Source organism: Periplaneta americana, chromosome 11 (assembly GCF_040183065.1).
Source record: "Periplaneta americana isolate PAMFEO1 chromosome 11, P.americana_PAMFEO1_priV1, whole genome shotgun sequence".
Taxonomy (NCBI): Eukaryota; Metazoa; Arthropoda; class Insecta; order Blattodea; family Blattidae; genus Periplaneta; species Periplaneta americana.
The window spans coordinates 29,750,287-29,762,944 of record NC_091127.1 but is presented as its reverse complement, the minus strand read 5'-3'; the positions used below and the strand labels follow the sequence as shown (position 1 = coordinate 29,762,944).

The window sequence follows — 12,658 nt, the reverse complement described above, 5'->3', positions numbered from 1 at the left end:
TAAAATACAAGAAAGTGCACAATATAATTACTTTATTTCGAGTAGGGTAAGCTAGGGTCTGTTGGACAGTCGGGCATGTTGGACACTCTGTACTTTAACGTGTTACCACACCACTTGTGTGGACCACATTCAGCTAGAAGTCAATGACGGAAGTAGCCACGAGTGGGGCTACTTCCGTCATTGACTTCTAGCAGAATGTGATGCCCACAAGTGGCGTGGTAACACGTTAAAGTACAGAGTGTCCAACATGCCCGACTGTCCAACATACCCTAGTTTACCCTATAGATATTTCATGCAATATTTGAGATTTCCTTAAATCTCCTGCCAACTTTTAATTATGTTGTTTAATGACACTGTATCAACTACTATAATAATGGAATTGGTAAGCGAAATGCCATTTGGCGAAATGATGCCGAGGATTCGCCATATAATTGCCTAAAACCTCAGAAAATTTCAAGCAGGTTGTCTAACCAAGCAGGAATCGAACCCACGCCCGAGTGAAACTCCGGATTAGCAGGCAATGTGCTGTTTTTTATGTACTGCTCATCTATGATCGACTATCATATTTGAAGAGTCCACTGCAAGAATGATGGATGTCACTTTCTTGTCGAAAAAGAACCAAGACTGTCAATGCATAGCTTAAGACATATAGAATGTACATACAAAGGTATATGGCATTAACATTGATAGTCATTGTACAGTAATGACCGGAAAATCATAGTTAAGCTTTGAGCGCTAAGCATTTCAAACTTTCAATTGCGTCTCCTACAAAATGTGTTCCAAATGACATCCATCATTCTTGCAGTGGACTTTTCATTTATTTCCTTTCCGAAGGGTTTCAACGTCCTTAAAAATCAACCCAGCTAGGCAGTTTGAATCCGCTGACTTCGATTTATTGGAAAATCGGGAGCCCATTAGTAATTATGGTAAATTTCTCAATGTAACAGCTACGAATAGAAATTGATTATAAATGGGTACAATTAATTCATTCCGTTAATTTCTTAGAAGTATGAAAATTGCGAATTTATGTCAATGGCCAAGATATTTTAAATGTGGTACTGCAAGGAGTTTAAATTAAAAGTTTCAAATTAATTAAAGTAAATGTAGTGCAAAAAAAGATACTGGTACAAATTTCTCAAAACAGACGTAGTTGTTTACGAAATTACGTCGACTTCTTTATTCGCTGAATTTCTTTTCCAGTAGCGATTGTTGGTTGTCCCCCACTTAAAACACTTCTACTGTTAGAAGATAAAAAATAAAAAAGTGTCTTCTCACTCACTGGGGTGCGTGATGGTGATACGGAGTGGTGTAAGGATAGTACTGGTGATACTGGTGATGTACGGGCCATACCTCGGTGCCGGTACCCGTCTCACTGTAAGTCAGCCCTCCGCCGTGCTGGTGATGCTGATGATGGTGGTGATGGTGGGACGTCACCACTTGGTGGTGCTGGTGGTGGTGGTGATATGAGGATTTGGCGCCTAGCGCCGGACTGCTTGCAGGATGTGTGGGGGACGTGGAGGAAGCCGGTTCGGGCTTGGCCGTCCCGCTCCACTTGCAAGCGTCGGCGCTTCCCAGCGAGTTCATCTCGGCCAGCGACTTGAGGGGGTCGCCGTTGTTGTACTTCTTCGCGGCAGGGCTAGCGTCCTGCACCGTGTAGGACGTGGGGGTGCCGTTTGTCACGGCGCCGGGGCTGGAGTTGACGATCGTGTTGAGGGGCGGCGACCGACTGTGATTAAGCGTTGTGGTGCCCCCGCTACCCCACATGAGGACAGTTTGCCGGGGCGCGTCGGGGACCGAGACGGATGCCGCCGGCGGGGAGTAGTGGTGAGGCAGAACCTGCTGGTGGTTCAGGTGTGGACTCGCGGCTTGCAACAAGCTGCCTTCCGTCTTTATGTCCTCCAGTTTGGGCGTCACAAGTCCGTTCGCCGTCGCTGCCGGCGAAGAGCCCGTAGAAGACATCCCGTCCATCGGAGGGGAGTTCTTCGCCCCCTTCCCTACAGTTGGCGATGACGTCATTACTATAGACTGGATGGTGACTGCGCCCGTCGGAGAGACGGAGTACGGCGTCGTGACGTCTAGGCACTTGGCGGTGTTGGCCACCACATATCCCCGGCCACCGTCCACCACGGCGGCGTATTTCGAGGCAAGGGCCGTGTCCACCTGCTGTTGACAGGAGTACAGCTTATCGTCTGTAGCCTTGGTGGCCAGCTGGTGGTGCATGTGGTGCCCCGATGTCGCCGGCGCCGGTTCATACGTGGGCAGCGTGCAGGTCGTGGCCCGCGGGGACATATCCAAGAAGCCGTTGCTGACGTAAGGGGTGGTAGCCGCGGAGTGGTAGTCGGGGTAGTAGGTCCCTAGCGGGCGGTACTGATGGAACAGGTTCTCCGTGGTTGCAGCCAGGAAACGGTTGTCCAGTGCCGCAGCGGCGGGGTAGAGGGTCTGGTGGAAGTTGCCGGGGTGCCCCATGTAGGTGTCGGCCGGGGAGGTGCTGGGGTACGGCGTCGTGTACATGTTGTTCAGGTTGGAGTACGCCGCCACTACGGCTGCTGCGGTGCTAGAGGTGTCCGTGGCGGCGATGTAGTCCACGGCAGCCATGGTGTTGGGCGTCGCGGTGGTGCCCGTCGTCTGCGTCATTTTGCGCTTCGTGCGGCAGGTGGACAGGAAGTCCCGCAGCTGCGTCTTGTAGCGTCGGTTGACGCGCGGCGCCGTCGTCACCGAGGTGCTGTGGTGCGACGCCGACGGCGACGAGTGGTGCTGCGTGGCACCCACAACCAGCTGGTCCGCGTCGGTGAAGTAGCTGTTGGTGAGCCCCGCGTCCAAGTAGCTCACCTTGAAGTCCATCGTCCGCTTGCCCAGCAGGTCCCGGCCCTCCTCTTCCCTACAAGCCAAGTAAATCAAATAGTAAATAAATAATGGAAACATGACAGGCAAGACAGTCTGGAAGGAGCAAAATATATGTTTTAAAAAATTCTCCACACACCCCGTACTACCAAGGATACCGATGAGATAAGTATCGGATTCTCTGTTATTTCTTTCGTGATCATGATCATCATCATCATTATAATCATCCTCATCAGCATCATCATCATCGTTATCATCATCATCATCATCATCATAATCATCCTCATCAGTATCATCATCATCGTTATCATCATCATCGTCATCATCATCATCATGCGTTATGCCCAATGGCTCGTTCAGATGTCATGGTAGGCCGAATTGATCCTTCCATCTCTTCAACAGTCTTTCTTCTTATGACTGTTGTACCTTTAGCATAGTGTACCTTTGAACATTTTTTGTTTTTTATTTTTTGTTACTACCTAGAGGACTCAAACTGAAGTAGATTGCAGAGAAAGCTGCCACGTAGCCCTGGTCGTAGTTTCGGTTTGATTTATTGCGAAGTGTGAGTTCTGTGAACGAAAGAATCTTTTTTAGTACCAAAAGTAAACATTTCGTTCATTGATGTATGTTTTCTAACACAAAAACTAGATTGCATTTGTTACTATCCATCAACTACAATGTGTTCCCTATTATCTGGTGAGAAATAACATATTTTAATTTCCATGATTTATTCGAATCTCTAGTTTTGGGAGCCATATTTGTTTAAACGTGCACCCTCTTGTACCTTTGAACACAGAACATCTTGTACCACGGAACATCTTCCAAGGTGCACGATACTATCGGTTTTTGTCTTTCTTTTATTTTAAGATCATGTCACGAAGTAAGTCTGGAGTTAAGAGGCCCCCAATTGATCCCGATATCTGGAAGAAAGATATTGAAGCAATTCTTGCTCCTCCAGGAAATAAAATCTAAATCAGAGAAGCCTGTTCTGGTTTATGACGGCAAATACATTTTACATTTGATTGTCAGTTCTTACAACTGTATTCCCACCTATATTCCATGTGTTTCAACTTACAAGAGGGTATGTTCCAAGGTACATGAACCTTTTGCACCTTTCAACATATTACATTTTATTTTTTCCAGCCTGAATAGAGGTGTAGAACAGGAAAATACATACAGGAAGCTGTGAAAGAATCTTCAATAATTATTTAAAGCTTTTTTTTATTTAAAAATGTAATTTCCCAAAATTAAAAAAAAATGAAATGTGAAAAATGTTTAAAGGTACAACAGTCTCCCCTAATGTTGTTTCCGTCATCAAATTTATCAAACATAATAAATGTTAACAACTCATCAATTTCTTATTGATAAGGTAATTTAATTCACTAACGATTTCGACCAATTGTTGGTCATCTTCACGTTAATATATGCATAAATACTTTGTAGACAATAGTCATAAGAATATGGCGTACCATGTTACAAATATGCAATCATATGTCTACACAAATTTAAAATCTAGAAAACACACTTAAGGGGTTAGATACAGCTTACAGCAGTAAAATTTTGGAAATATTTAACATTTTTTCCTCCATTACTGTATCTTGTACAATAATGAAAATTAGTATGAGTAAAACACAGTCTTCCTGCATGTTATGTTGCAATGTTAAAATTTTTAATATATTTCATTTTTTTAATCTCTTTATGTTTATTAGGCAATTCTTTATGAATATGAAGAAAATAATTTTACGATTAAAAAAAATTATTCACATTTTTGTTTTCAAAATTCAGTTCACTGTGCAGTGATGAAGCGTTTCCCACATAACTCAAAAACTATCCAACATTCTGTGATGAAATATTTTGTGTGTATTTATGCATGTCAAATCTACAATATGATGTAAGATCACTTCTCTATCTTTGATAGATTGTCTGATAAAAAATAAATTCATTTTAAAAAAGGGTCAAATATCAGTATTTCCTACCAACACAAAATAAAACAAATATTATTTATGAAAGAATGTAGCTGAAAGATCATGATATTGTAAACATGAATTTCAGCAATAACATAAAAGAGAGAGAACATGAAAAAGTTAACAAGTTTATGAGTTATGAAGGAAACGCTTCATCATTGCACAGTAAACTGCCACCATTATGACTTATGAAAAAAAAAATAAATAAAATAATAAAAAAAATCAAATTAAAAACAAGATTAAATAAAGTAGAAATTTAAAATTATCTTAATGCCAAATATTGTCGTTGATTTTATGAAACCTCCTATGTACAGTGCAGGGCATAATTATTTTAGGAGAAAGAAAAGAGTAATTAAATATCAATAGACCTACAGAAACGTACATCGGTAAAATGACTTTGGTGAATATGATGACACCATCGAGGACACTGCTGGTTCAAGTTAAATAAGTGTCAGCTTAACTCTCGTTTAGTTAGAGAAAGACGAGATGGAGATACGGTTACAGAGAAATAATGAATTCTTTGCGGAATGAGGTACAGCTGGCCCTGAATGAGCAAGACCTATAACAAATACGGCATGGTCACCCCTGAGTGGCCATAAAATTGAACTTGTGTATACATAAATGAAGCCATTAGACTGGCGTGGAGTCACAAAACCGTCGACGAGCGTTGAAAACTAGTTTTGTATAACTTCTAAGCACCCGCGTCCAGCAGTTTTTGTGTGTTTTTTGTTAGTCTTGCCGTTAAACACAAAAGGCAATTAATTATATTTTATTACCGTATTACACCAAAATATTTCTGGGTGGAGGAGCCACGTTAACCTGGTTTCAGGACAGTAATTCCTTCAGTCTTATCGCTGCTATTTTTGGAGATGCATTCGTCGTGTACAGCTTCATTCTTCAGTGCTCTTAATTATATTAATTATATTCGTTTCTTCCTGGGCGATAATTTCGAACTGATTATCTGTGCACATACCAGAAACCGTGCGATTCCACCACGCCCCTCTACACATGTAGGATCACAAACAGTGGCGGAAGCAACCTCAGAAATTGTGTGACTCGTCGCAATTTCACGCAAGTTAATGTACAGTAGGCCTACATATACTCCGTGGCTTCACATCTTATTTAGTGTCCCTTTTAAAATACGGACGGTATGTTACATCAACCAAGATTAAAACGAGTTGAATATAAAATACACCGAGTTAAAAAAAAAACAATCCAATTTAAAAACCTTATATTTTCGCAACTATCCATTGCCATTAGGAAAGTTCAGGATAACAGGCAGGGTTTGGAATTGAACGGGTTACATCAGCTTCTTGTCTATGCAGATGACGTGAATATGTTAGGAGAAAATACACAAACGATTAGGGAAAACACGGAAATTTTACTTGAAGCAAGTAAAGCGATCGGTTTGGAAGTAAATCCCGAAAAGACAAAGTATATGATTATGTCTCGTGACCAGAATATTGTACGAAATGGAAATATAAAAATTGGAGATTTATCCTTCGAAGAGGTGGAAAAATTCAAATATCTTGGAGCAACAGTAATAAATATAAATGACACTCGGGAGGAAATTAAACGCAGAATAAATATGGGAAATAAGTGTTATTATTCGGTTGAGAAGCTCTTATCATCCAGTCTGCTGTCCTAAAATTTATAAAACAGTTATATTACCGGTTGTTCTATATGGTTGTGAAACTTGGACTCTCACTCTGAGAGAGGAACATAGGTTAAGGGTGTCTGAGAATAAGGTGCCTAGGAAAATATTTGGGGCTAAGAGGGATGAAGTTACAGGAGAATGGAGAAAGTTACACAACACAGAACTTCACGCATTGTATTCTTCACCTAACATAATTAGGAACTTAAAATCCAGACGTTTGAGATGGGCAGGGCATGTAGCACGTATGGGCGAATCCAGAAATGCATATAGAGTGTTAGTTGGGAGACCGGAGGGAAAAAGACCTTTAGGGAGGCCGAGACGTAGATGGGAGGATAATATTAAAATGGATTTGAGGGAGGTGGGTTGTGATGATAGAGACTGGATTAATCTTGCACAGGATAGGGACTGATGGCGGGCTTATGTGAGGGCGGCAATGAAGCTTCGGGTTCCTTAAAAGCCATTTGTAAGTAATTAAGTAATATTTTCGCAACTACGAACCCCAAATGAATAAAACTTATACCAGAGTATAGGGGATTACAATTATAGACACTTCGCATCGGTATCTTTGATGTAGCAGGACTGATTTCAATGATCTTATGTCATGTACTAGAGTGAGTGTATGTTTGAGTGTTGTGTAGGGAATAGGTGAGGATGATGATGAAGGTGAGGAAGGAAGAAGGGGAACCCGGTGCCGGCACGTAGCCTACTCCTGTCGAATAGCATCAAGTGGACCGCCAGCTTGACGAACTCATCCGACGGACGAATCATTATCAACAGTGACATATGCCTTCTCTTCATAATCGCTGCGGAGAGATTTGAGATTTAACCCAGGCATATTGGTGCAAAACTTAGTGATTAGAAGTTGTGGACCGCCATCTCTCCAAAATTTCTGACCGAATCGAATCCGGGTCGGATAGTCTAGAGGCAGACGCGCTGCCACAGAGCTAACTGGGCGGATTATTCTATAAAAGTAATATTTTGAAAAAGATCATATTCTAGAAACGAAAAGTAGTCTTTCTGACAATCGGCTTTTGAAAGTAGTCAATGTCTGACAGTCCTTTACATAATGTACACTAAAATACGCTATTTTCACTATTTACTTTATCGTAAAGAATGAAGACTTACAGTCATCAAACATTATTTACACTATTGTATACAATTTACGAAAAAGTTAGGCAATAGCTTTGTGAAATAAAATACAGAAACATCATTTTATTTTTACTAACATTTCTAATATTAACCTGGCTAGACCTTTGGATTAACGGTTAAGAACGGAAACGCCGTTTCTATCCCTTTCCACGACGGTAGTTCGATGATTCTGGCGTAAAATACAAACAAATCACTTTACTAGGTATAGAAGGGGAGAAAAGTAGTTCACCCATTTACGATAAACTAGGAACTATCACGCTTTTGAGTTTGATAATTTTCATCGGGTATTTTTTTAATCAAAATACAGTACTGTATTAACAATAAGTGTTTTTACTCACGAACTGAGCTATCCATTCGGACGTATTCATTATGCAGTGTATATCATTGTTTACAGCACATTAGCGGAGAGTGAATTTAAATTTAAAAATAATCATAATATGGATATTTAAACACATTTTTGAAAATGGTGGCCGTTCATTTCGATACACGCTTCAGTTCTTTTTGTGCATATTATCGCGCTATAGATTATTGTACCTAATTCCAATTAGGTCTACCAGTTTCGTCCTTCGTACTAGTAACTCATGTCGAAATAATTCTGTACCTATTCTATAAAAGAGTACCTTACGTAATGTAAATTCATTCTTTTCTTCTGCTCGATCCGAAAAGATAAAATTACTCTCAAACATGCTATCTACTGTCCGTCCAAGTGGTTTTGTCGCAGGGTCGTAGAAAGGGGAGAAATCACGTGACAGTTAATTACTTAACGAGGCCCTTTTATTTAAGTTATTGTAAACAGTTGTATAATATTACGTAGACGTTCAATTCCTAACAGAAATTAATGTGTTCAGAAAAGAGATAAGGCAGCCCAGCCACTAGCCTTTACAGAGGAGCGAGCAGAAGCGGGTAGGGGAAACCGGGATGCGACTTAGGCAAATGGACGACAGTACCTGTGCGAAAATATGATTCAATATTGAAAGCTCTTTCGTCACTGGAAAACGCGAACATATTTCTGGAACATACTATACTCACTAACTCAGTACTGCTTACTTTGACTGCATACGCGGCCTTGGTTCTGTGTGGAGGACGGTTGGAAGTTTACTAGTAGATGGGGTGGGAGTGAAGTACATTAAAAAACTCAGGTACAATAAAAATTGAAGTAAAAATAAAATGATGTCCTCATTTCAATACACAGCACTGTACATAAGCTCAATAGTGTGAATAATGTTTCATCAATGTCAGCCTACATGCTTTATTATAGTGTAAATAGTAAAAGTAGCGAATTATAATGTACATAGCGTAAATTGTGAATGTTAGTGTAATTGTTAAAGTGGTCCATGTTTTGTTCTGCCCCACTTTACGAAACAAGAGTCGCGTGAGCCGTCAGTCAAGTAGACTACTTCTCTTGCTATAATCTTTTCGCTGTAAGAAAAATCCTAATGTAAACAATATCACGTGACTGAAGTGAGGCTTCATTGGCCGCTGTTTGGCGCCATAGATTCTCAGTACATGTTCCCGCCTACTGTTGCACATTCTGTTCCATGTTAAACATTTCCCGTTACTCGTCAAGTAGGCCTAACCTCACTACTATGCATTCGTTTGCTTAGGGAAAATTTATTTTATAATTACTGTAATTAAATTATTTTTAAGTCTTATGTCTTCACAATGAACAGTTGAGGATACACAAGCCATACGTCAGTACCACGTGCTTACGTGAACAACTACGAGCTCAAGTGACGCCAGCTAGTTACAAGAACAGACTACCTCGGTATTACTGTTGGTATTCATCCGCGTTCATAGTACGTAACAAAATATAAAAGTAGCCTTTGTTTTACATAGCGTTTTACATATGAGTGAAGTTATATGTTCCATTGTATTTAACAACTAGAATTCAATTTTTATTTTCTAATAATACAAGATTGTGGTTTCCAAATACGAACTATATTTTCCTGCGTCATGTGAGTGTTTCGACTGGGAGCCAATCACGGGTATGACAGCAACGTGCTTATGTTTACATTAGGATTTTTCTTACAGCGAAAACAGTATAGATGCACGTGAGTGGTCCACTTAAAAACTCCAGTAATACTTAATCTGTAGTATCCTGGGACAAAGTACGGCCCCTAGTTATCATGGTAACTTAGAACGACAGTATTTTGTAACGGCATCTGTCTAATATTGATCCTGATGTTGCGTTAAATACAGGAATTGAACCTGTGACCATTTCATCAAGGTACAGCAAGGGACCGCATGTGAACCGAACATTAATGGACAAAACTGCTATGAACTCCAGTTAATTGAAAGCTGACAGACGTAGATTTATGAATAAGCAATGTGGCGATCACTGCCAAGTGGCCGTCCTTGCTTGCGTGACGATGAATGAGTCTGAACGAGTAAACTCAGATCACGAGAGAGTCCCCTATTAGTGCAGCATATCTTGTTCATAAACGTGGACAGTCGAGACTGCGTTCATACGACGTTGTCGTAACAGCAAGCGCTCACAAGCAAACATTCTCATGAGGGCAGATAAAAAAAGTTATTTTTTTTCTTCCACCATACTAATAATGTCAAAACAGGTGCTTATACAAATTTTGGTCACTCGAGCGCAATTATGAGAGCCATAAAAAAAGTTTCAGAGGAGCCGTTTACAGAAAGAAAACACAATTTCATGAAAATATTTTTTTTATATTTTTATTTTATTGGGTTATTTTACGACGCTGTATCAACATCTAGGTTATTTAGCGTCTGAATGAAATGAAGGTCATAATGCCGGTGAAATGAGTCCGGGGTCCAGCACCGAAAGTTACCCAGCATTTGCTCGTATTGGATTGAGGGAAAACCCCCGGAAAAACCTCAACCAGGTAACTTGCCCCGACCGGGATTCGAACCCGGGCCACCTAGTTTCGCGGCCAGACGCGCTGACCGTTACTCCACAGGTGTGGACAGAAAGATTTATTGGAACAGATACAGCAATTGTTCAGCTATTTTCCAGTACATTCCCCACCGGAACTGAGACATTTGTTATGCCATAGGATCAACTTTTATATCCCAGAAGTCTGCCTCCTGGGATCGAAACCAATTTTTTGACAGCCTTCTACATATCTCCTTTGATCCCGCAGTATGACAAATGTCTCAATTCCGGTGGGGAATATGTTGAAAAAATAACTCAACAGTTGGTGTATCTGTTCCAATAAATTTTCCCAATGAAATTGTGTTTTATTTCTGTAAACGGCCCTAGGGAAACTTATTTTTTACGGCCACGTAACTGCGCTCGAGTGGCCAAAATTCGTATAAGCACTTGTTCTGGCATTATTAACATGGTAGAAGAAAAAAATAACATTTTTATCTGCCCCTATGAGAATGTGCTTGTCAGTCAGCTGACAGTTTCTCGTGGAAGAGTAGGGGTTCGATTCTTACATCGAAAGAATAATAAACATGAAGAAGAGAAGAAGCAAATGAACACAAAAACGATAGAGGGAAGTGAAATAGATAGGTAGATAGGTAGGTGGGTGGGTGCGTGGGTAGGTAGGTAGATAGGTAGGTAGGTAGGTAGGTAGGTGAATCTGTGGCTCAGCGCTAGCGCGTTGGTCTTTCATCCAGATGGCCCGGGGTCGATCTCCCCAACCAGACTGTGATGGAATTTGTGGTGGACAAGGCAGATATAAAAGACGTTTTTCTCGGGGTAATCTCTCATTCCACTAAAATTCTCCATCTCTCCCTCATTTTATCTGTCACCTAAAATACTTAATCTGGAAAAGGGTAAAGTCTTAGGGGTGATAGGATTTCCGACGGTGATAAAGAATTTAAGGGCTGAAGATAAGGGCCCTGGGACTTATCAAGTACTCGTCTAAGATGGGACCTGGCTCTTTCAGAACTGAGGCACAGTGGCCCACCTGTCAGCATCGGACTAACGAATGCCATCCGGACCATTTGTCGAACTGATAAAATTGTCGCATATTTACTGGATGTATAGTAGGCCAAATGTCTAATAATAAGCGCATACATGCAAATTAAAAAAATTGAAAATTAGTAAATTATATATTTCATGAAATGAATACATAAAAATGTTTATGTTTTGTGAATGTAACAAAAAAAAAAGAAAGGAAGCTTAAAAATTGAGATAAGCCTAAAAACGTGGGTTTGAAAATATTATTTTCTAAAAAATGTAGAAAAAATTAATAAAAAGCCAAAAACATTTGGGAGTTCAAAATTTGGATTTTGTTAGTTGTTTACATAGTAAAAATATTTCCCGCGAAAGCCACCGGTGTGGCTCAGTCGGTTAAGGCGCTTGCCTGCCGGTCTGAAGTAGCGCTCGGGCGCGGGTTCGATCCCCGCTCGGGCTGATTACCTGATTGGTTTTTTTTTCGAGGTTTTCCCCAACTCTAAGGTGAAGCCAGGTAATCTATGGCGAATCCTCGGCCTCATCTCGCCAAATACCATCTCGCTATCACCAACCTATTCGACGCTAAATTCCACATCTGTGGAGTAACGGTCAGCGCGTCTGGCCGCGAAACCAGGTGGCCCGGGTTCGAATCCCGGTCGGGGCAAGTTACCTGATTGAGGTTTTTTCCGGGGTTTTCCCTCAACCCAATATGAGCAAATGCTGGGTAACTTTCGGTGTTGGACCTCGGACTCATTTCACCGGCATTATGACCTTCATTTCATTCAGACGCTAAATAACCTAAGCTGTTGATAAAGCGTCGTCAAACAATCTACAAAAATAAAAAATCGACGCTAAATAACCTCGTAGTTGATACTGCGTCGTTAAATAACCCACTAAAAATATTTCCCGTGAATCGGGATTCGTAAGAAAAAATTACGAACTTGCTGTAGGCCTTTCAATAATAATGCACATGAAAAATTTTAATTTTATCAGTATTTAGCATAGGCCTAATAAATTATTAAAATAAAATTGAATTCGAAACTAGCAGTCCAATAGAGCTCAAAATTTGCACACACTTTATTGTTAATGCATTTAATAAAAAGTTAGAAAGAAGAAAGAAATCGGATTAAAACTGTTCAAGTTTCAAAACTCAATCCTAATAACCCTTAA

General features: G+C 40.6%; 1 protein-coding gene across 3 annotated transcripts in view; it reads right to left on the bottom strand.

Annotated features, from left to right (window-relative positions):
* Positions 1-12,658, bottom strand: part of ss (spineless) — an 897,601-nt gene that overhangs the window by 29,101 nt on the left and 855,842 nt on the right. For 2 of the 3 annotated variants that reach the window (XM_069839220.1, XM_069839219.1), the window contains exon 9: positions 1,351-2,878. In XM_069839220.1, coding sequence (XP_069695321.1) covers positions 1,351-2,878 — 1,528 coding nt within the window. Of the gene's footprint in view, positions 1-1,279; positions 2,879-12,658 lie in introns of all 3 variants that reach the window. The other variant, XM_069839218.1, reaches the window with a different exon arrangement.